Source organism: Ustilago hordei (assembly GCF_900519145.1).
Source record: "Ustilago hordei strain Uho2 genome assembly, contig: UHO2_contig_04, whole genome shotgun sequence".
NCBI classification, from domain to species: domain Eukaryota; kingdom Fungi; phylum Basidiomycota; class Ustilaginomycetes; order Ustilaginales; family Ustilaginaceae; genus Ustilago; species Ustilago hordei.
Window position 1 is genome coordinate 1,793,715 of NW_024545261.1, and position 22,403 is coordinate 1,816,117.

The 22,403-nt window shown below is 55.0% G+C and overlaps 9 protein-coding genes across 9 annotated transcripts; 4 read left to right on the plus strand and 5 right to left on the minus strand.

Moving 5' to 3' along the window:
* Window positions 1–786: 786 nt before the first annotated feature.
* On the plus strand, window positions 787–6,579 carry UHO2_02906 (uncharacterized protein; the record flags this gene model as incomplete). Its single annotated transcript, XM_041555694.1, has 1 exon — window positions 787–6,579. The coding sequence occupies one exon, from the start codon at window positions 787–789 to the stop codon at window positions 6,577–6,579; it is 5,793 nt and encodes a 1,930-aa protein (XP_041411628.1).
* An 88-nt stretch (window positions 6,580–6,667) lies between these two features.
* On the minus strand, window positions 6,668–8,848 carry UHO2_02907 (uncharacterized protein; the record flags this gene model as incomplete). Its single annotated transcript, XM_041555695.1, has 1 exon — window positions 6,668–8,848. The coding sequence occupies one exon, from the start codon at window positions 8,846–8,848 to the stop codon at window positions 6,668–6,670; it is 2,181 nt and encodes a 726-aa protein (XP_041411629.1).
* A 476-nt stretch (window positions 8,849–9,324) lies between these two features.
* UHO2_02908 (uncharacterized protein) lies at window positions 9,325–10,068 on the minus strand (the record flags this gene model as incomplete). Its single annotated transcript, XM_041555696.1, has 1 exon — window positions 9,325–10,068. The coding sequence occupies one exon, from the start codon at window positions 10,066–10,068 to the stop codon at window positions 9,325–9,327; it is 744 nt and encodes a 247-aa protein (XP_041411630.1).
* Window positions 10,069–10,502: 434 nt separating this feature from the next.
* UHO2_02909 (putative RPN11 - 26S proteasome regulatory subunit) lies at window positions 10,503–11,426 on the plus strand (the record flags this gene model as incomplete). Its single annotated transcript, XM_041555697.1, has 1 exon — window positions 10,503–11,426. One exon carries the CDS (start codon window positions 10,503–10,505, stop codon window positions 11,424–11,426), a length of 924 nt encoding a protein of 307 aa, XP_041411631.1.
* Window positions 11,427–12,065: 639 nt separating this feature from the next.
* UHO2_02910 (uncharacterized protein) lies at window positions 12,066–16,371 on the minus strand (the record flags this gene model as incomplete). The annotated part of the gene is made up of 3 exons (XM_041555698.1): window positions 12,066–13,083; window positions 13,143–15,171; window positions 15,222–16,371. The coding sequence occupies 3 exons, from the start codon at window positions 16,369–16,371 to the stop codon at window positions 12,066–12,068; spliced, it is 4,197 nt and encodes a 1,398-aa protein (XP_041411632.1).
* Window positions 16,372–16,623: 252 nt separating this feature from the next.
* UHO2_02911 (uncharacterized protein) lies at window positions 16,624–18,318 on the plus strand (the record flags this gene model as incomplete). The annotated part of the gene is made up of 2 exons (XM_041555699.1): window positions 16,624–16,707; window positions 16,846–18,318. 2 exons carry the CDS (start codon window positions 16,624–16,626, stop codon window positions 18,316–18,318), a joined length of 1,557 nt encoding a protein of 518 aa, XP_041411633.1.
* A 157-nt stretch (window positions 18,319–18,475) lies between these two features.
* UHO2_02912 (uncharacterized protein) lies at window positions 18,476–20,053 on the minus strand (the record flags this gene model as incomplete). Its single annotated transcript, XM_041555700.1, has 1 exon — window positions 18,476–20,053. One exon carries the CDS (start codon window positions 20,051–20,053, stop codon window positions 18,476–18,478), a length of 1,578 nt encoding a protein of 525 aa, XP_041411634.1.
* A 422-nt stretch (window positions 20,054–20,475) lies between these two features.
* UHO2_02913 (uncharacterized protein) lies at window positions 20,476–20,757 on the plus strand (the record flags this gene model as incomplete). The annotated part of the gene is made up of 1 exon (XM_041555701.1): window positions 20,476–20,757. One exon carries the CDS (start codon window positions 20,476–20,478, stop codon window positions 20,755–20,757), a length of 282 nt encoding a protein of 93 aa, XP_041411635.1.
* Window positions 20,758–21,041: 284 nt separating this feature from the next.
* UHO2_02914 (uncharacterized protein) lies at window positions 21,042–21,703 on the minus strand (the record flags this gene model as incomplete). Its single annotated transcript, XM_041555702.1, has 3 exons — window positions 21,042–21,061; window positions 21,215–21,251; window positions 21,371–21,703. 3 exons carry the CDS (start codon window positions 21,701–21,703, stop codon window positions 21,042–21,044), a joined length of 390 nt encoding a protein of 129 aa, XP_041411636.1.
* Window positions 21,704–22,403: the final 700 nt, after the last annotated feature.

The following is a 22,403-nucleotide window of genomic DNA, read 5'->3' on the forward strand; positions in this document are numbered from 1 at the left end:
ACTGTGTTGCACCCAATCTCTCATCAGATTGGTCCTCCCGAATCCCTGATCAGATCGACCTGTCCCGATCTCTCCACCATCGGCTTCCATCATCTCTCATTATCTTGTTGGATCGGTACCTTTGTCAAGAATGTGGTGGGAGCCTCGAGCTCCCCGCTTGATATATATACAAACTATCAGCAGGTGCCAGAAGTGGGAGCATCCCCCTTAATGACCAAATATGACAACGAGCGGGACGTAGTTGTACCCGATCCCTCACTTGTATCGGCTTCACCTGATCTCCGATCAGATCGGCTTTGCCCGATTTTTTATCGTATCCGCTTACGTCAACTCGCATCATCATATTGGATCGTTTCCTTCCGCATTGGATGGAATAGTCGTTTTTGGGATTGTTCATGATGATCATCATCATTATCACCAACAACAACACCAACAACACCTCGGCTCGTGGCCCTGGAACATACACAGGCCAATATCAGGAATCCGCATCAATCAATACCCGATCCGTCACGAACTCGGCCTTATGAGTAGCAGCTCTCGCAGATAGTATCAACACCACAAGCACACTGCAACACCCCAAAAGCAAGGACAAGGCTTGCTTCAAAGCGACACAGCACGACATCGACATGATCCATTAGCTCTTCCGAATCTCAATCCTGGCGCCACATATCAGCAGCTTTGAACATCCGGCGCAGCGGCCCTCCAGCACACCACGTCGGCTGTGTCCACGCATACGACCCAAGCCAGCCCCACATCGCTTCTTAGAAGCTACCATACCTGCCCACCATGTCGGACCCAAATCACAACAGCAATGACGAGGTCAACGACGACAACATTGCTCGTCCATCCTCATTAGCAAATGGCGCCATTCGTGAGGAGGACCAAGAACAAGCTAAGTCACAGTCCGATCCTGCTCCCAGAAACCGAGTAGCTAGTGTCTCGTTCCGAGAACCCGACATCACATCCGACCATGACTCTACTGCCAACACTTTCTTTGCAACGGATCATGACGATGCCTCCCAGTCAGGCAGCGGTGGGCGTCAACGCATACCAGCAGCAGGTATCGGTACACGCACAGGGCCTCGTCGTGCTCCTCGATCCAGTGCTTCTCTTCGCCATGTCACCTCCAACCGTGCACCAACCTCGAGTCTCGCTCAGCCCGTACCCGAGGACCAAGACCTTGTCACAGACCCGAACTACGTCGATGATCCAACCACCAGCCTAGTCGCACGTCAAGTCAGAGTCGAGAAACGTAGAGCGGAACGTCAACGTCGTCAAGATGCAGCCCTGCTTGCCGACTTTGACGACGACGACGACGACAATCAGTACAGCGACGGGCACTATGCAGACATTGCAGATGCAGCCGCGGCACGCAGATCGCGCAACGCAGAGGCTGCAGCAGTAGCCGATCAGTACGACTACTTCTCACGCAGCGGTTCTGCGTACGACAAAGGCAAATCCAAGGCTTCCATCCCACCCCCAGCCAACGCTGGTGGCGGCACACTCTATTGGTCTAGCGCCAGTGCCAGCGATGATAGTGACGACTGGGATGGCCAAGGTCATACCTTAGCCGGCACAGCTTTATCTCGCTCGCTTGCTCCTCTCGATCACGCTGCACCTGCCATCGACTCTGTTGCTGGCGTCACCGCCACACCCGGCCCCAGCTTTCCCGCCGATCTCCATACGCCTGCCGATCTTGGCGAGCATGAGACTCCGATCCTCAACACAAAGCACCGCATGGAATGGCAGAGCATGCTCGAGTCCGTGCTCAACTCGGAGGTGCTCAAATCAGAGACCAAACGTATCAACTCGGTCGACACGCCGGATCTCTCACGTCAAGAGCTCAGCTATCAGCGCTGGCTTGACATCAAAGCCACATTACGTGGGCATGGTCTTCAACGTGGAGCAATCGATGAAGAGGAGAAGCGTCTCAAGGAAGGGTTCGGTAAAATGCTCAAGGATCTCGTGCAAGAGGTGCGCGATTGCCGTGCTGAGCAGATCACACAGGCTGATAGACGCGCTACTCAGGGCTCCTCCTCTTCTGCCGACGCATCACAAACGGCAAAAGCCGACAACAACGAGGCAGGCTCATCAGCCAAAGAGACATCCAACGACACTGAACACACCAAGTCAGACAAGGTCGAATCAGATGATGCACCACCACCAGCAGCGCTGACAGACAAGGAGATGGAGAAGGAAAAGGTCCTCACCGAGATCCGCCACCTCCTCAGTCGAATTGACAGTGCAGAGGAGCAATTCCCTTCCACCAAGCGAGCCATCGAGATCGTGCCGGAGTGGGGGGACGCAGAGGTGCAGGCCAAGATGGGCGTTCTCTACAGCTGGTACAGCACAACCACTGCCTTGCGTCTTCAGATCGGCATTCTTCGCAAATGGACGGGATCCGAGACGCTCGAGATCGCCGCTCACGGTGCGCAGAAATGGGACGAAGAGCGCGAGAAGAGCGACACCAATGGTCATACGCCTCGAGACCCGAACCGCTCCAATCGACCAGCTCCCGACGAAGACAGCACATTCGTCGAAAGGATCCAAAAGGAAGGCTCACTTCAGTCCACCTTCGAGAAGCGCACGCTCGCCAGCTTGTACCAGCTCATCACCAAGGCCAAGGAGACTATCCTCAAGTATCACAAGCAGTTCGACCGCTTGGCGCTTCCGTCGTTCGAGCCAGAGCTTGTGACGCTCATCAACTTCCCCACAAGGCTAATGCAAGGTGCTCTGCGACTGCGACTCGACTATGCCGGCAAGCTCGCTGAGCCAAGTGTGCTTATTGTCGACTCGTTGACAGATGATCTGCGAACAGCGCTAGCCATGGCGTGCAGAGTCAAGCTTCACTACACCAGCATCATTGTCGCTGATCCAGAGCGCGGCTGGGATTTGGAGCCGTGCATTGCTGAAGGATACGATCAAGTGCTGCGAAGTGCCCTCAAGTTTTTCTTCAAGCTGTTGCGTCTCAAGCTTAAGGCCAGCGTCTACTTCAAGGAGACCGAGATTCTCGAGCCCGAGTGGCGCTTCCTCAGTACAGCCGTCGAGTCGATCGAAGGAGGAGACATCATCGTGGCTACCAACATCACCCGCTTCGTCAACAAGCTCTTCGATCGTATTGCACGCTACTTCAACCGTGAACTGACAGCAGCAATGACGCAGCAGGATCAGCACGGTCGACGCTTGCCAAACCCTGCTTCGGGTCCTGTTGGTCTCGCAAAGACTGACCAGGCACCGAATCTCGGTACTGGCGCTGCTACCGGTCGCGATTCTCACGGTAAGAGCTTCATCACTCTCGAAGATCGAGCTAAATGGATCCACAGCGTCTTCGACAACGTTCGTATTCGATCTCGCAAGCTCTTGGGTTTCGCTCGAGATATCCGAAATCGACTCGACAATGCAGCAGAGTACGATCTCGGCACGCTCCGACCGTCAGCTGACTACCTCGAGGCGGATGATCGATCCGTTGCCGAGTTCAGCGATGCAACCAATGCGGGAGGCATGACGCTCAGCTCATTCATGCTCACGCTCATCGACCACGACTACTTCTTGGTCTATACGGAAGCGCTGGAGGAGAACGGTATCTATCTGATCGCAGAGCCCAGCCTTCAGGACAAGCCGGACCTCATTCAAGAGCTCGTCTGCAAGTGTCTGCACAGAGTACGTCCGGGAGAGGAGGAGTCAGCTATGGCTGCTGAGGCTACTGCAAATGTCTTGAACGCCGATGGCGATGACGGCGACGAGACGACTGCGGGTGGAGTTGGCAACACCAATTCTCTCCGAGATTCTATCGAAAAGCAGACAGGTGCGCATCATGCAGCTGCTGCTGCCGGCAATGCCAGCGCACTTGCTGAAGACGATGCAGACGAGCGTCCTCGCTACATTCTTCTTCTCAGTCCACGCGATCCTTTCATGTGGACTGGAAAAGTGATGCATCACGTCATGCCTCGTGTCGATATTTCACTTGCAGACCGACGTGTTCGTCTCATTGCTGATGGTCCTAAGGGTCGTCTCGAGTTGGCCAGGAGACACTTCCAGCGCATCTTTGCGCATGCCAACACAGGCGAAGAGCCTGATGATGGTAGCGAAGATGGTCATGCGGCATTCCCGCTCGAGACGCTGAACGATCATATGGCTCACATGAGCCGTGTCCAGTCCGGCCTGGAGGACATCAACAAAGGTGTCTACATGCTTTCCGATACGATCATCCGCAAGGTGCCTGAAATCCGTCGACGTCTGCGTGGACTTGGTGCGAGCGCTCGAGCAAGAAGCGGCACACCGCGTTCGTCGACAAGCGAGAACCCAGGAGGTCTGGGTGGAAACTGCGACGAGCTGATCCAAAACTGTTACTCGATGGCAGCAGAGCACGGACGTCGTGCGCTGCCCTTCATCGAATCAGCACGTCTGCGAGACCAGATGACGTTAGCATTGGGCCGTCTTGCCATCGATTGGGTTGCCTTCATTTGTGACGACTGTGTTCCGAGCGAACGCAAGACATTCAAGTGGGCCGTCACTGCGCTTGGCAACGCCAACCACATCACATCTGCAGAAAACATCTTCCGTCTGAACGAGCAAGACTTTGCCCTGCTTCGATCCAAAGTGGCCTCCTGTATGGCATTGCTCATCTCGCATTTTGACATTCTCGGCGCCAGAAGCAGTGTTGCCAAAGCACAAGAGGAGAAAGAGGAGCTGGAACGCGAGAAAGCCGAACGTAATCGCATCACAGCCGGTGGAGCCGATGCTGCCCAGAAGCTCTCGGAGGATTTCCAAGCTCTGAAACTGCACGGCGCCAATGGCGAACAACAGGAGCAGGCGCTCGTCGGTCCAGGGATCGGCGCTCAAATGCTCGTCAACAAACTCGACTCTGCTATGCAAGCCACGGAAGAGCGATGGATCTCGAAAGTTCTCGAATGGGATGCTGCACGTAACGAGCTCGACACGGAACAGCGTCTCATTGGCCGCGTCCTCGACGATACACGCCTGGAAGATCGCAGTCTGCAATTCCTCGCCCAGTCAGCCTCGAAAATCACCATTCGTTGGCAACAGGGTCAGTTCATCGGAGGAGGAACCTTTGGTACAGTCTACCTGGCGGTCAACCTCGACAGTGGTGGTCTTATGGCTGTCAAAGAGATTCGTTTCCAAGATATTTCCTCTACACCCAGCCTGTACCAGCAAATCAAGGACGAGATGGAGGTCATGTCGATGTTGAGTCATCCCAACATTGTCGAGTATTACGGTATCGAGGTGCATCGTGATCGAGTCTATATTTTCGAGGAGTATTGTCAGGGTGGTTCTTTGGCTGCGTTGCTCGAACATGGTCGTATCGAAGACGAGACTGTGATCCAAGTCTACACGCTTCAAATGCTGGAAGGTCTGATCTACCTCCATTCGCAAGGCATCATCCACCGAGACATCAAACCCGACAACATCCTGTTGGACCACATGGGTGTTTTGAAATATGTCGATTTCGGAGCAGCCAAAATCCTCGCCAAAAACAGTCGCACCATCCAACGATCGCGCAAAACCGGCGGTCTGAACAACATCGGTATGATCACTCAAGGCGGCGAGGGTGGCAAACAAGGTGGACCTGCAGGAGCAATGGCTTCTTTGCAAGGAACACCTATGTACATGTCACCTGAAGTCATCAAAGGGAATGCGGATGTTCCACAATCCGCTGCGGATATTTGGAGTTTGGGTTGCGTCGTGCTCGAGTTTGCGACTGGTAAACGACCTTGGAGCAACTTTGACAACGAATGGGCGATCATGTTCCATATCGGAATGGCTGAACAACATCCCGCGCTACCGGATCCATCGCAGTTGTCGCCAATGGGGATTGAATTCATTCGCCAGTGTTTGACGATTAACCCGAGACAGAGACCAACGGCGATACAGTTGAAGGAAGATCCTTGGATGAGAAGTTTAATCGAGGAATTGGATGCGGCGAATGAGGCAGAGGCTGCGGCGGAGTTGGCTGGTGTAGGTGGGGTTGGAGTGGGGGGGTATGATGATTTGGGGAGTTCGAGTGGAAGTAGTGTGACGAATTCGTTGGATGGTAGTCGCTATCTTTCCACTCCAGGTGTCGGAGGTGGAGGCGGAGGTGGAGGCGGAGGTGGAGGAGTGTTTAAGAGTTTAGATCGGAACGTATCATCATTGAATAGCACCCGAAGTAGATGGAGTAGTAGCGAAACATGGGCTGCTGGATCATCAAACTCTTCCGGTGGAACGGAAATTACTACTCCATACAACCCAAGTATGAGTCTCCGAGCTAGCTTAGGGTTCAGGCAACAGCAGCAAGAAAAAGGTGAAAGGGATTCAAAACATTCCAAGGAAGAAGCTGTCGCTGGAGGAGACGAAGCGATGCCAGACGAACCTGCCGAACACACCAGGCAAGCTTCAGAAGCAGAAACCAACGTGGAGAGGGAAAGACCACTTCACATGCCCGGACATCCAAATCACTCTCACCCAGGATCATCGGCCATCGTCGCCGACTATCAATATCAAAAAGAAGAAGCTCAACGCTTGGCTATGCTACGACACGATTCATCCTTTAGTACGCTCCCTGATGAATCCGACGTGTAAGCCTTGGCCCGCTGGCACTCTCATATCTTTATCAGAGGTGTTGGAATAGAAACATGTTTTCGCATTGTAACATCAAAGCTTATGCTCGTTATTGTGGCAACTGATGCAACTGTTCATGCCAAAAACTCAACTCGTTCTGAACTTTGCCATGACTGGCCAATCCTCCGGCACTTACGCCAACGACGGCTTCTATCGCTTGAATTAGGGTTTTAAGCATTTTCAACTTGCCTTCTCTTGTCCAACTCTTTTGGTTGGGGATGGAGATGAGTTTTGCTAGTTGGGAACGTAGACGTAGAAGAGCAGAGAGGATGCCTTGGTCTGCGGTTTGGGTTGTGGTTAGGATCCAGAGGGTTTTGGTGAATAGAGAGGCGTATCGTATCGCTATTGCCTCGCCCAATTGTTCGGTTAGGGTTGCCGAGGCGGAGTTGGTGCTGGTGAGTGAGTTGAATACACCCCAAACACCTGCACTTGCGCTTGAAGATGCCGAACCAGGATTACTGAGGGTGGAGAGGGATGCGATTTGGTCGTCTAAGAACCTTTTGGCTAGGGGGTAGGCGGTGATTTTGAACCGCATCAACGCTGACTCCAATACCGAGTTATTGCATCCTCTAGCCTGGACCAATCCTGACAAAGCATCGTTGAGTGTTAGCATGGAAAGTAGCGAAAAATACGCTCCCACTCCACCTACGCCTCCAGTTGCGATTGAAGAAGCGCTGACGACAGAGGTGGCACTTGCAGCAATATTGCTTGCAGCACTACCAGGGGGCATGAGCAAGGATGTGGCAAAGTTAGACCAGGTTGTGATGCAAGGTTCCATAATCTGTCTAAATATCTCTTCTGTTGCACCCTTTCCTTTCATCTTACTCTGCTCGGTGAGCGAGAGTTGGACAACGGATGGTTCTGGTCCGGTTTCGCTTTGCGTTGGTGTCGCATCTCCGGCTTGGCTGGTATCTGCGCTCTCCTCCTCGCCTACCCTCGCTTCTTGGGTGGAAGGGAGGTCTTCGGATATAGCTTGGAAAAACCTCACCAGAAAGGTGAATTCGGAGCAGGCATTATCAATCAACACCAACGAAAGAGATCGGAAAAGATTCTCGGGAGATGCCTTGAAACTAGAATCGTCTGCAAGGTAGCCGAGCACTGTGGCGACGGGGCTGTCGAGTTTAGAATACAGCAGACGGTTGGCCGAGAATAGCCAGGGATCGAGATTACTCATCGTCTCGCTGTCTGACAAGTTGCTTGCATCTTTCGAGGTTGGTGTATTGCTGCCTCTGCCAGGCACGAGGCCGCTTTCAGTGGTGGAAAGCGCTTTGTTCAGGTTAGACATGCCATTCTGCAATGCCGCAATCCCACCGGCACCATATAGGGTGGCATTTGAAGGTAGAGCTTCAGTAAGAAGCAAGCCTCCTCCACTCGGCGCTTCGACCCACCTTTTCCTAAGAACGACGAGACTCCTCACATACCTTCTAAAGGCAGTCTCGAAGTAGAGTCTAGCAGCTTGAACATAACTCCTCTGAACATCGATCGCTACTCTTGGCATTTGTCTTGCTAGGAACGCATAGAATGGCTTGTGGTGTCGTAAGAGAACTGAGTTTTGAAGCACCTGGAGATTGGTCGTTACCGAAGCTTTAATCGCAGTATGCGGGCTTATCAGAAAAGAGCGAAGTTTGGAAGCTACGATGTTCTTGCATGCTTCTGCGACCCTTCGTACTTGCTGCACTGCTTGGATCTCCCCCACGTCCGCAACCCGCTCTGCTACGCCAGGAGGTAAGGAGAGGGTGGCGGAGGGAGAAGTAGCTTCTAACACCTTCTCCAGCTGTTTTACAGCCTTTAACCACAACTCTGGCCTTGACTCGGGCTCTGTTTCAAAGAAGAGATCTACGATCCTTGGGCTCAGTGCAATCTCGCTTAGAAACGAGGCCAAGCGGATCTCTACATCCCTGGTCGCATCAAGTCTGGAACCAATGGCGTGCGATGTGTTTTGCAATGCCGAGATGTGCGTTGACAGCGTCGAGAGATCGGATTGGAATGTGGAGAGGAAGCCCTCTAGCGAGTCGAGGAGCTGTTTGGAGCTAGACGCCTGTTGGTGCAGAGATAGAAAGGTAGGAGCTAGGGAGAGATAGCTTGAGTCTTGCGCATGTTCGGATGCTGTTCGAGATACGAGGGCTGATGAGTGGAGAGTTTGGATAGAGCTAGAGGTGCAAGATGTGAGGGTGGAGGCGGCTGTGGCGAGGGCTGTGAGATGCTCTGCTTGAGAGTCGTCGACTGTCATCATTGCGCAAGAGGAGGAGAAGGCATGCGGGAAGATGGTGATTGAGACGAATGCAAGTGGAAGAGAGAGAGAGAGAGAGAGAGAGAGAGGGAAAGAGAGACTGAGCGTTCATGTTGCGGTTTTGCAAGTGGCAAGTTTGGCTGGCAAGTTTGGCAGTTGCAGCGCGCTTTCTGCCAATTCTGTGCGAATGGTCTTTGGTTCAGGATACTTGAGCACAAGCTTAGGCCCAGGTGGGTGGGTGGATCAGACGCATAGACACACTTCAGGCAGGTAGCACACACAGTCTGTGTTCGGTATCACGGATCCAGAGGAAATGGCTGTCCATTCATCAGAAAGGGCGGCTGAGGAGGGATTGGCAGAAGGGGTGACACAGAAACTTGAACAAGGGAGGCCGTCTAGGCAGAGCTCGCTCCAAGGAGATCGTCAGACCGGCGCTAAGGAGAACTATCAAGAACCACCGTGCGTGCGGGAATGGATCATCGCTGGCCAACAGGACTCCTAGCAACCAACCACTTCAACGTAACATCGATATTAACCTGGTTCTTACTACTGATACTATAACAGCTAACCTCCCTATTCGCAATGGTATCCAACTTGAGCACTCTTATCACATCGTCCACCCTGGCCGCACCTTTGATATCGTTCTTTGTCGCCAACACCAACAGCGGCACGCCTGCCAAATGCGGTCTTTCAATCAGCGCGTGCAGTTCTTCTGTTGCGATGTTCCACGCCGAGCAACTTTGTGTGCTTGATGCAACGGCGCCTGCACTTGCAACTGCTGGTGCTGTAAGATGTGCATCTCCTTTCCCTGCTGCTGTTGAACAAGGTGCAGGCTTTGCAGCCGAACTTGTGCTAGTCGGCGCTACAGTGCTTGTCCCCGTCGCTTCACCCTTAGAGCTAGGCAGTGGAACAGAAGAATCAACAACGAAAACAATCGCAGATACACCACGACAATACCTCTCCCACATGCTACGGAATCGTGGTTGTCCTCCAATGTCCCATACTTTGATGGTTGTGTTTCCAGAACGGACTTTGCGCATGTTGAACCCGACCGTGGGGACCATTTCGTCTGCAAACTGGCCAGAGGAGAGCAGGTTGACGAGCGAAGTCTTGCCTGCTGCTTGTAAGCCGACAACGCATATTTCGAGATGTTTGGAGAAGAGGAGAGACCGGAGATAGAGCAAGACGGAGGACAAGAGGGAGCCGATGCTGGATGACATGGCGGCTAATACTGAAACTCGGCTTGGTTGATGGCGGGGCGCTATGGATGATAGAGAAGCTTGTTGCTTTGATGCGTTGGAGCAGCGGAGGTGGGGGGGAGGGTGGCAGGGTCGAAGCCGGGGCCAAGGCTGTCTGGTTGGTTGTTGGTGTCGTCCGTGATGAAGAGATGATGAGGAGATGATCACTCTCTTGGACTTGTCTTGGGACTTGAGCGCGTGTGGAGGGGAGGTGTGATGAGTGATGATTACGTAAGCTGAACACGAGACTATGCCGGAGGTGGGATGAGCGATGATTATGTAAGCTGGACATGAGGCTGCTCACGTTCACGGTCTGTGCGCCGCTCAGTGACGCGTTGTCTGCTCTCAACTCCACTTTTGGCCCAGAGAGAAGAACAGCTGATCGCCATCATCATCTCCAGATATACTAGCCCAGCATGGACTTTCAATCAATGATGCAGCAAACTCGGATGGGAGCAGGGGGTGCCCCCGGTGATGCTCCCCAAAATGACAACGCCGAAATGGTCTACATCTCCTCGCTTGCACTCATCAAGATGCTCAAACACGGCCGAGCTGGTGTACCTATGGAAGTAATGGGTCTCATGCTTGGATCTTTCATCGACGACTACACCGTTTCTGTAATCGACGTCTTTGCCATGCCTCAATCGGGTACCGGTGTATCTGTCGAAGCCGTCGATCCGGTATTCCAGACGAAAATGCTTGACATGCTCAAGCAAACCGGTCGACCGGAAATGGTGGTCGGTTGGTACCACTCCCATCCCGGTTTCGGCTGTTGGCTCTCCAACGTCGATATCAACACCCAGCAATCTTTCGAACAGCTCAACCCTCGTGCTGTTGCCGTCGTCGTCGATCCTATCCAGTCGGTCAAAGGCAAGGTGGTGATTGACGCTTTCCGTCTGATCAACCCTTCAACCGTCATGCTCGGCCAGGAACCTCGACAGACTACATCGAATATTGGTCACCTGAACAAACCCTCGATCCAATCGCTCATTCACGGTCTCAATCGTCACTACTACTCGATCGCAATCGGCTACAGGAAAACAGAGTTGGAACAGAGCATGTTGAACAACCTACACAAGAGGAATTGGACCGAAGCCTTGAGGTTGAGAGACTTTGCAGAACACAAGGAGAACAACAGAAAGGCTATTGAGAGGATGCTGAGTTTGAGTGAGGCGTATAACAAGTCGGTGGAAGAGGAAAGTACCATGACTGCCCAACAGTTGAAGACGAGACACGTGGGTAAACAGGATCCAAAGAGACATTTGGAAGATGCCGTGGAACAGACCATGGCCGATCAGATCGTGCAGAGTTTGGGGACCATGCTGTTGGCTGAGTTGTGATCGACGCTGATCGACGCTGATCGACGCATTTGATCGCAGCGATGATAATTGTAGTATCTTGGCAATCCATTGCATTCATTCACTTTGACTTGCTCTCGAGTGTCGATGGCGTTCAAGTTGCATCTAACACTCTGAAGTGAGAACAGGTTCAGACCGAGTGCTACAGCAGTGCAGAATCGACCATACACCCATCTCGGGCAAGTCAAAGGGCTGATGTTTGTAGCATGTGATCAAGTGTATCATGATCGACCATTCAGACAGCTGCTTATCGCAATAGCCAATACATGATACCTACTCTACCAACCTGGCTCTTCTACCCAAGTTGCCAAATTCGATTGCGCAATTTCAAGTCTTCTTGCGAACTCTTCTCCCAGCGCAACATGCCAGCCAGTTGACCCTTCTTTCTTGATTGGTTCGCCCCAGGCTGCCATCCCAGCGCCTACTCGCGCGGCTGGGTGGGGTGAAGGACGCACAGCGTGTGTGAGATCGGCACATGCAACAGAGACGCGTGTGGGAGAATTATTTTGCGGGGCAGCGGCGAAGTCTGCTGGCTCAAAGGCTCCCAGCCCGCCAATTGAGTGTCGAGGCGCCTGCGCAGCAGAGAGCGGTGTCGACTGGGCTGGGGCCAACAGCGAAAGGCTAGGTCGCGCCCACGTTGCGCCAAGATGCGCAGTCGGGAACGAGGGGGCCCTCGCACGAGGCAAAGAGGGCGGCGACGGCGAGATTGCAGCGCTCGCTAGCCGAGCGGTCGACGTAGCGTTTGAAACAGGCAGAGTTCCAGCAGCCAAGGCACTGGATCGTCTCCGGGCTAGTGCCGAGGCACGCCGCCCAGGTGGCGGCGCCACGCCGGAAAGAGTGGCCGGCGTAGGCAGCTGGCGCCAGGCCTGCCCAGGCGATGGCGCGCCGCAGAGTGGCCACGAAGGCTGTGCGCGTGAGCGGGTCACTGCCGGATGGTCCGAGGCCGAAGAGGGGGGCAGAGGCGGCGCGCTTGGATGTGATGGTGTGAAGGCGAGCCACCGGACACTCGGGGCCACCAACGAGGGGGGTGACGACCTTGACGCCGAGGCGAAAGGGGTCGGTCTTTGAGGCGGGCAGGGTGACGACGGCGTGGTCGGAGGCCATCTCGACGCTGGAGACCCGCAGGACGGCCGCGGGATCGGTGGAGCGGTCCCAAACGACCTCGCCAGAGCGCAGGAAACAGGCAAATGAGAGGGTGAAGGCAGCCGAGTAGACCGCGCGGTCCCACGGCGGGATGGCGGCGAAGGTGTCGACGGCGGCGACAAGGCGGCAGAGGAGGGGAAGCGTGATGGGCAGCTTGGCGCCAGTGCGCCGTGCGCCGTGGATCTTCTTGTAGCCACGGATCGCGCACTCGACCCGGCCGCATTCGAAGCCATGCACCGAGAGGCCGAGGTCGATGTGGTGAGACCGGAGGTGGCTGAGCTCGTGCTTGGCGGAGTGGTAGGAACAGCTGGTGGTGGACATGCTTCCGATCCACTCGAGGAGCTGCAGGCCAGAGGCGGGGAAACAGGCGACGTTGGAGCCAAAGTGGAAGGCGCAGAAGGTGCGGTAGGTGGTGATGGTGCTGCCAGCGCGGTCTCGAGTGCTGACCGCCAGGCCGTTCCAGAGGAGTGAGGCTGCTGCCGCAGAGATGCCCAAGCTGGATGCGAAGGTGGCAGGGGGCTGGCCAGCTGGGCGTCGGGTACCGGCTGGGAGAACAACAGCTGATGAGCCTGGGGGAACAACTGGCGCAAACGGGTAAACTGCCGGCGAGAGAGGAGGTTGGCAAGGGCATTGTCAGCAGACGAAACACGGACGGGGTGGAGAGTGAGGTTGTGGGTGAAACAAAGCCCAAAGATCTCCTGGAGGATGCGCTGGGTCAGCGGATCCCTCGAGCTGCCAGAGTGCAGGCCGTACTCCACGTTTTTGTTGTCGACATGGACGACCACAGTGGTTGGCGTGGGCCAGTGTGGTAGGAAATGCCGCAGGGCTTCCAGGACAGCCAAGGCCTCGAGGAAGCGGATGTTCTTGCCTCGGTGCCGCCGCGGTACCGATTGTGAGAAGACAGCTACCAGGTCGCTGGTGAGGCCGAGGTGGGCACTGTAGCCGCGAGGGCAGGCATCGGTCCAAACATGGGCGACGAGGAGGGGCGAGGGGGAGAGAACACATGTGCCTTGCCAGGTTTCTAGGACGGCAACCCACCATGCAAGCTCGGTGAGGGCTTGACGAGGTATGCGGCGTCTTCCTGCGAGCCGAGAGCGATGAGTGCAGTCGTACAGCCAGCGCAAAAAGGCCTTGCCGCAAGGAAAGACTTGAGAGACGAATTGTAGCAGGCCGGCAATGTGCTGCATGTCGAGCAGATCGGCCGTCTGGCGGCTGAGCAGTGTGCGGCACCGGGCGATGATAAGGGCTCGGCACTCTGGCGTGACTCCCACCGTTTGCACAGCCGAGTCAATCTCGACGCCCAGAATCTCAAGCCGAGTCCAGTTGGCGAATGTTTTCTTGGGCGAAAGGCGCAAGCCCAGAGCTGCGGCGGCAAGAGCGAGGACCCGGACTGGCCAAAGTGCCAGCGCGGGCGTCTCGGCTGGCACAGCGCTGAAGGTGTCGTCGAGATAGTGGTTGATGGGCCAGCTGGGTGGTAGGCAGGATGCCACGACCCAGTGGAGGAACTCGGCTGCCAGGTTGAAGAGAAATGGCGAGCTGCTGCCGCCAAAGGTGAGTGTGTTCTCTCGGTAGCACACGCCATTGTACTGGAAGCCAAGCAAGTAGGCGTCTGGCTCCGCGGTGACGACGTGGCGGAAAGCGTCCTCGAGATCACCTTTCCAAAGGAGACAGTTGGGGTTGGCACGCACAAAGTCAACAAGCTGGCCGATCGATTCGTACTGGATGCATACCATGGCTGGGTTGATGCTGCTATTGACTGACGGCAGCGTGGCGCCCGTTGGGCGGTGAGGGTGGGAAAGGTGATGGATGGTTCGGAGCTTTGTTGAGCGCGGCTTTGGCACGACGCCGATAGGCAACTCAACGAGGGGCTGGTTGTGTCCGACGATGGTGAGGCGGCCCTCGGCCAGGCACACAGCGATCTCGCGACGTAGGTGGGTGTGGCCAGCGGCGTCGATGGGGAGGTTGGCGGCGAGGCGGTCACTGTGGCGCAGCGGACCGTCGTACCCGAGAAGGCAGCCATGCCGAATCATGCCAGCCATCTGCTGGCAGAAGCGCTCATCTGGGTAGTCGAGGAGGAGGTGCTCCCAGGCTGGCAGCTGCGCCTGCATCGAGCCTGCTCGAGCAGGGGTGCTGGCCGGATCGAAAACGTCGAGGGCCATCGTGGTGTTGGGCCGAGGAGGGGGCACGTGCTGTCGAAGAGCGAGGAGAAGCGAGAGGCACCGGTCAGCTGATGGGACATCGAGAGCTGCCGGGACCGAAGTGAGGAGCCGGGCCTGAGTCTGCCGCGGAGATGAACGAGAGGGGGGACCATCGAGGTCAAGCCGAGCCTGAGTCTGCTGCGGAGATGGGAGAAAAGAGCGACCATCAAGGTTGAGCCGAGCCTGAGTCTGCTGCGGGGATGGAAGAGAAGGGCCGACAAGGCCGGGCTGGGCCTGAGTCTGCCGCAGAGACGAGGAGGGAGGGGACTGGGCTTGAGTCTGCCGCAGAGACGAGCCCACGAGGTCGAGTGGGCGAGGAGGCCAAGGGGTGGTACTCACCGAGGCACCTAGGCCAGTTTCTTGATGGCTGCTGGCTCGAGACATGCCTGCACTATGTGGTCACCTCTGCAGTGGATGCAGATGTGGGACCGCGTACACTTGTCGTCTGAGCAGCCGCCCGAGTTGAAGCAGAAGCAGACCTGGGCAGATGCGTCTGCACGCAGGCGTTTCTGGCCGGCGGCAGGTGTGGTGTTGGTCTGCGCAGGCGAGGCGGCGTTCTTGGACGCTGCTGGCTTGGCGGAGGGGATGGGACGCCGAGGAACACCGCCGATGTCCTTCTGCCACGCGGCGATGTCCTGCTCGACCCAGTCGCTGGCGGTGGCATGACCGAAATGACGCTGGCAGACTGTGAGCAAGTACTCGGCGACGGTGGACCAGAAGTACTGTGTGTCGAGGTCGATGATGTGCACCAGAAAAGCGCTGAGGCTGGCGGCGAGGTGGGGGTCGCTGGCGCTGGTGGAGCGAAGAGCGGTGTACACGGACCAGGCTTGGGCAAAGCTGCGGACGTCGGGAACGAGGCGCAAAAAGGCACGAGAGGAGAGGTCGGAGGAGGAGGGCTCGGGCACGCTGACGCGGACGCCGTTGACGATGACGCCGAGTTCGCGCTCTGGCTCGCTTGCGGTGGTGTTGTGGGCCGGGTTGCGGAGCTTTCCGAGCTCGTGGGGTGGGAGGCGGTCGTCGTAGACCTGCTGCGCGAGCTCGCGAGAGATCCAAGGGAACAGGCGGCGAAGCTGCAACTCACCGGAGGCTGGAGCCGAGGCAAGAGGCATCGGTGCTGGAGGAGGCGCGGTCGGGGGCGTCAGGTCTTGGCGGAGTGCGAGGACTAGCTGTCGGATTTCGGCGACGGACTCTGCAAGCTGAGAGATGGTGTCAGCCTGCTCATCAAGGTGGGAGTGGGCGGAGGTGTCAGTCAGAGGCTGTGAGGGTGCGGGAACGACGGCGTCCCAGATCGACGGCGCATGCGAGGGAAGGGGAGATAGTGGTGCCAGAGAGGTTGGCTCAGGCACAGGAACAACCAGAGAGGCGGCGGATGTGTCCAGAGCGGGTGCGGATGAGGTCGAGGGGGCTGCTGCGGTAGTGCTGGAGGCCGGTAGCACCGCTGGAGCAGGTGTGGCGACTGAGAGAAGGGGTGCTGGAGCCTGGCATCGGCAAGCCGCACAGCAGGTGCAGCGGCGATTGCCCCGGCCAACGTAGTGGTTCTGCACAAAGAAAAGACCACAGGATGAGCAAGCCTGCTCAGGGGCCATGACGGAAGGGATCGGTAGCTGAAAAATGAGCAAGGAGTGAGTGTGTGCTAGCCACGCGCTCGCCAGAAGAAAGGATGATGGAGGCAGGAAGGAGGAGAGTGCCGCAGCGGCGGCTGAGTTTTTTCTCAGCCGCGCGCGCGCGCTCAGATCATCCCGCCCGTCACGTGATGCACCCCTTCTCCCCTTCTCCCCTTCTCCCCCCCCCCCCCTCTCTGTCACCATCATCTCCATCGACCTGCATAGGGAGCTAGGATGACGGGCACAAAGCTCGTCCCCCGAACGCGATCCCAGCGTCCCGAATCAATCCTAATCATAGGCGGAGGAGCTACTGGACTAGTAACTCTACGAAACCTTGTCGAGCAAGTTGCTTCTGACTCTTCTGGCACCTATCCACTTTTCTCTCCCCTTCTGGTGGAGAGGAGAGATGATGTCGGATGAGTTTGGTATTGGTCCGATCCCACTTATTCTTTGGAGCGAAAGGTTGGTGCGGATGCAAGACAAGGTCTTTCCCCACTGTACGATCCTAAAGGTCACCCGCATTGGCCAAGTCCGGCGTATGTTAACCTAAGGGGCAATGTGCTGCCTGAGTTTTTGGAGTTCAGTGGCAAGAGGATGCAACCACCCGCCAAGGGGGAGACTTTTCCGAGTCTGCAAGAAACACATACATATCTCACAGAGTTTGCGCATCCGTATAGACAACACATTAGGTGCTCGGTGGAGGTGTTGAGAGTGCAAGAGGTCGCTGGGCAGAAAGGATGGCTAGTGACACTGAAGCATTGGGCTACTGGTGTCCAGAGTGCCACTACTTTCACTCCAAGAGTCGAGAGCAAGGTATTTGATCGAGTAGTTGTCGCTGCAGGGTGGTACGACACCCCCTATTACCCTGATGTACCTGGCATCGAAGCTGCGAAAAAAGCTGGACATGTTCACCACTGCAAACACTACCGCGATTCCAGCCCTTATCACAGCAAAAAGGTGGTGGTGGTGGGCAATAACAACAGCGCCAACGAAGTTGCGGCACATTTAGCCCCCCTCAACTCGACATGCCACCCCGTATATCGCTCCTCCAAATCCGCACCTCTCGACAAATGCCCTAGTTTGCCCGATGAAAGGATCAAAGATGTCGGTATGATCACCAACTACACCCTAGTACACACCTCAGCGGGGGAGAAGGGGACCAAGTTGCAATTGACGCTGGCGGATGCAAGTGTGATTAGAGATGTGGATTATGTCATTCTGGCAACCGGTTACCGGCAAAAGTATCCTTGGTTACATGTACTTACCCATGCTGCCAGGAAGAGTGGTGGAGCGGAAACAGAACCATTGACTCCCGAGAGGTTCAAGGGGACAAGGGTTCCGTTTATGTATAACCATGCGCTGTTTTCCAAAAGTCAAAACCTCAGTTTGGCATTCGTTGGATTGGTGATCTGTACGATGCCGTTCAGCTTTAATGATTTGATCAGTGCTTGGATTACTGCTGTATGGGCAGGCAAAGTTACCTCTATACCCACCTCTATCCCAGCACGCTTGCAAAACGAACAGGAGAGGTTGCATTGGCTCTATCAACAAAAGCTCAAAAGCGCAAGACCGGGGCAGAAGATTGATCCGCAAGATCCTCTTACATACACCGGATTCCACTTACTTGGCGGAAGCCTCAAAGAAGGACCTCCTTCAGAACTGCACTTCGCACAAGAGCTATACGATGAGTTAGCCAAGGTGGACCCGGAAAGCGTAAACAAATGGGATTGCAAATGGCACCAAGCACGAGAGGAACGCCAAACTTGGATGTATAGCAGAAAAGCTCAGTGCTTGGAGGAAAATAGGGATCGGATTCGTCATGATCCGTTTGATTTGCTCGGAAGTAATAGAGAGAGATATGCACATTTGCTCGACGACTTGGTCCATCCTGATTGGAGACAAAAGATTGCGCCAAAGGCAAAGTATTAACGCTCTCTACCTCGGCGCAGACATGGTCAAGTAGAGATAGATATCAGACCTTTCTCAACACAATCACGCCAGTGACTTAGATGAGTGGCAAAGATGGATGCTAGTTGCATCGAGTGCAAAGAGTACATGTGTTGGGTGCAAAATGTGTCAAGATGTGCTATTTGCCCTTCGCTGCGGCGGAAGCAGGTTTAGCGGTGTCGCTTCGTGTCGCCCTGGTATTAGCGCTGTCTTTTGGTTGCTCTTTGTTCTTACCTGTTCCTCCACTGACATGACCTGCCACAGTCGGTGCGTCTTTTGTCGACTCCGCAGCGTTGACTGCGGTTGATGGCTTGTTACGCTGCTGTGCCTGACCACCTTTACCACCGCCAGGCGCACTGTTTGTGATCGCCGTCGCAGCTTTCGAACCCCTCCTACCTGCCGAACCCGCTCTCGTCATCGGTGGAGACTTGTTCGTTTCTCTATCCACTGCCGCAGCTGCCAGGATCGAAGTGGAATTGTTCCGACAAGCCACCTCCAAAGCACTCTCGGCCGCAGCAGCTCTCGCTTCAGCACTACTCAACGCTTTATCCATCGCATCAATCAGCTGATGGCATTCCTGCACTTCTTTCCGCAGCTCCTCTACTGGGCTCGATGGCAAAGCAACTTGAGGATCGAGGTTGGCGCCTGAGGAAAGCAGTCGACCAAGTTCTTCATTCTCGCGCTGAAGTTTGTCTAGACGCTGAAGAAGGCGCACGCCGAGAACTGGGTTTGCCGTTGCATCTTCTGCTGCGGCTGGATCGGTGTTGGAGGGTTCTTCTATCCGCCATGCTTGGTAAGCTTGCTTGGGCTGAAAGCCGACCGCTTCTGTGCGTAGACGTAGGAGGTCATCTCGCTGTTCGAACATGTCGATGAGCGAACGTAGGTTGGATAGGTACTCGTGCACCTCCTTGTCCGAGGTTGCTTCCTTCGTCGCCGCATTCGAGTTGTCTGCGTTGCTACCTGGCCCGGCTTCTGACTTGGAATGCAGCGCAGGCGGCGTAGCAGGTCGTTCAGGAACAGCGGGCAAAGGTGGGTATCGAAGCGAGATATCCGAGCGAGACTCGCCAGCAACCATGGTCGACTGAGCCGCATAAGTAGTTGTGGAAAGCGGCCTGAGCTGTGAGCGATAGGCCATCCCTGAGTTGGGACGGGATGCCGATGCGCTCGATGCTACCGAAGTCGGCTTTGTAGGCAACGAAGCAGCCGAAGCACCCAGACTGAGATGGGCAACATGCGACTCAAGACTAGGACTTGTGCCCTGCGTAGCAAAGACAAAGTCATTGAGGAGAGAGCGGCCAGTGCTAGGCCTGGGACTGTGACTGTTGGACAGCATACTCGGAGAGAGCTGACTGGGAGAAGCATTGCCCTGAGCTGCGTTTTCGACTGCGAGATAATCGCCTCGAGAGTATGCTACTGCGTTGAGCGAGGCAGCGTAGGGTTGTGGCTGAGGATAGTAGCTAGGTGCAGGCTGGTATTGGTTGTGCTGGAGATATGGGCTGGATGCAGCAGGTAGTAGGGTATTGTTGGCGTAAGCGCATGGATCCGCCGATGGGTATTGCTGCGCTTGTTGGTAGTATTGCTCTTGAGGCGGGGCGGCTTGCCATGGTGCACAGCCGTACTGGGTATAAGCTGCTTCTGGGGCGTATTGCTGTGGATAGTTGCCATAGTATCGCTGTTGCGGCTGATAGGGCTGCTGCCGACGCTTGGTGTTCGACATGCTGGCTGTTCTTGTGAGCGGCGCTTGTGATGGCCAGGAAGAAAGCTGAGGAGTGGGATGTCTAAGCGCTTATCGATGCGGACATGGCTGTGCGTTGCGGATGGCTTGAGGTTTCGTCGAGATGCAAGGATGGACGTAGCTACCGATCAAGAGCTCGACTTGCTGCGCTCTATTTGGATGTGTATGAGAGCAAAGATGAGAATGAGAGCAAAGATGAAGTCGACACAAGAAAAAGGTCCTCTTAGATATGCCTGGCCCGTGCACGCAAGAAAGACGTCTTTTTCATATTCTCTGAAAATCATCTCTGAAATTGTCGCACGAAATTGTGGCTCCAAAAAGGGCTCCAAAATTCAGCGAGAGACCAAGTTGAACACCTTGTCATCAGTACACCACATCCCTCCTCCTTGTCGCATCTACCAGCCATGATTCGCCGCTCGCCAACAAGTCTCTCTGTACAGGAGTCTGACGTCGAGACGCTCAAAGCATATCGACGAGCCAAGATGATGCAACACAATCCCATCCTCACTTCATCCTCCTTCTCTTCGATTCGACCGGATGACTCTGGCTCGATCCACGATCATCAGTACCACGCACGCCAAGAGTCAGAGCAAGACGAGCAGCAACGCCCCGGAACACAACTTGCTCTGTCACAGCAGGAGAATCACAACCCGAATCAAGCCACGAATGCTGGCAACAATACCTGAACATTGGAAACAACACCAGAACAGTGTCTGCGCTTCTATGCCTCAACTCAGCCCCTTACAAGCCGCGGTGCGAACTTCGTAGTGGAGTGGCCATGCCCCACGCTCACCAAGCTAGACCTCATCAAGCCTAACCTCACCGGTCAAGGCCTCACTTAAAACAACCATGGATATCATCTCCAGGTGCGGAATCAGACCTCAATAAGCGTCTAAAAACGGCAGCCACTTCGTACTGACATGGATGTGAAAGGACAACATGTCGAAAGAAACACTGGGTATGGGTATGATTAGAAGATGTCGCCGACCTCTACATTGTAGGCAACAGCAATCACGATATCCAAGCAATGCAGTTGCGGCAGGTGTCGAAAGGCAGGCAATAAGAGCGCAGTTAGCTTACTAGAATCAACGAGAGGGCAAATCTGACGCAACAGTTAGAACTTCGGAGACGTCTCCTACTTACCCTGAATGTAGCGCGCCCGAATCTTTTCGTCCAGAAGCTGGAATCATACAAGAGTTCACATGGAGAATCGACGAGGATGAGGTGTGCCGAGTGTCAGCGATGTGAGGCATAGAATGTCTCTTCCTCTTGCAATCAAGAATCGTCATCGTCACTTACCCGTTCTTCCCTACCCGCAGGCAACTCTGGTTCCATCAGGTCATCGTCATCGTCCACAACTGCCGCGCTATCATCTGTTAGCTTGGAAGCAGTCTGACGCTTCTTTGAGCTGTTGCTCTGGTAGAACGATGCTGCCAAGTCCGAATCGTCTTCTGCATCGGCGGTTGTGTTGACGCTTTGAGGTGTCTGTGCGCCTTCTCCTGCTGGTGTGGCATCTTCGTCCATTCCTTCCGCAACGCCACCAGCACGAACATCCTCTTCAATATCGACATCAATGTTTTGGGCAGAGCCGCTGGCTGCTGCTGGTGCCGATGAACCGCTTGCCGAGGCCATCCTGGACTGAGGGTGTGGTGGAAGAGCGTGATGCTTCGACAAGATTGCGAATACCGAGAGAGCTTGGTTGCTTGGCCGAAGAGTCTGTGGGCATGCAAAAGCTTGATTAGATCGGTAGGTATGCTTCAGGATGCACTGTTGTTGATTCAAGTTGTGGATGTTGCCCTCGATGAATGTTGATTGATGGCTTACGATGAGCAAGATAGTTAGTTAGCCTCGAGACCTGAAGCGCAGTTGCAGATGGTCCGTGCTGCAGCCCAATTTTAACCATTGTTACATCATCATCTACTCACATAGCAGAAGTGGCTCTTATCGGCCGAGTGAATATTTTACGATTCGAGAATTCGGAAGGCGGGAATTGCACTTTCTCTGGCAGTGGCGACGCGCTTTTTCTAGCTCCAATTGTGGCTCAGCAGCCGATTCTCATCACACCAAGAAAGCATCGACACCTCTTTCTTCTTGTCATCCACTCAACATCGTCTTCATCGACGACCAGTCTCCCAACCTCTTCCTCAGCAAAATTCAGCAGCGTGTCTGATTTGCTTCTAGCTCCACACCCAGCACAAGACCTGCAGCATCATATAGTCTCGACAGTCGTTCATTCTCATCCTCTACCTTCACTTGCACCGTTTTGACCTTCTACACTTTCACCACTCGGCTTTCTTCGACCTCAGTGTGCCTGTGTAGAAACTCACTGTTC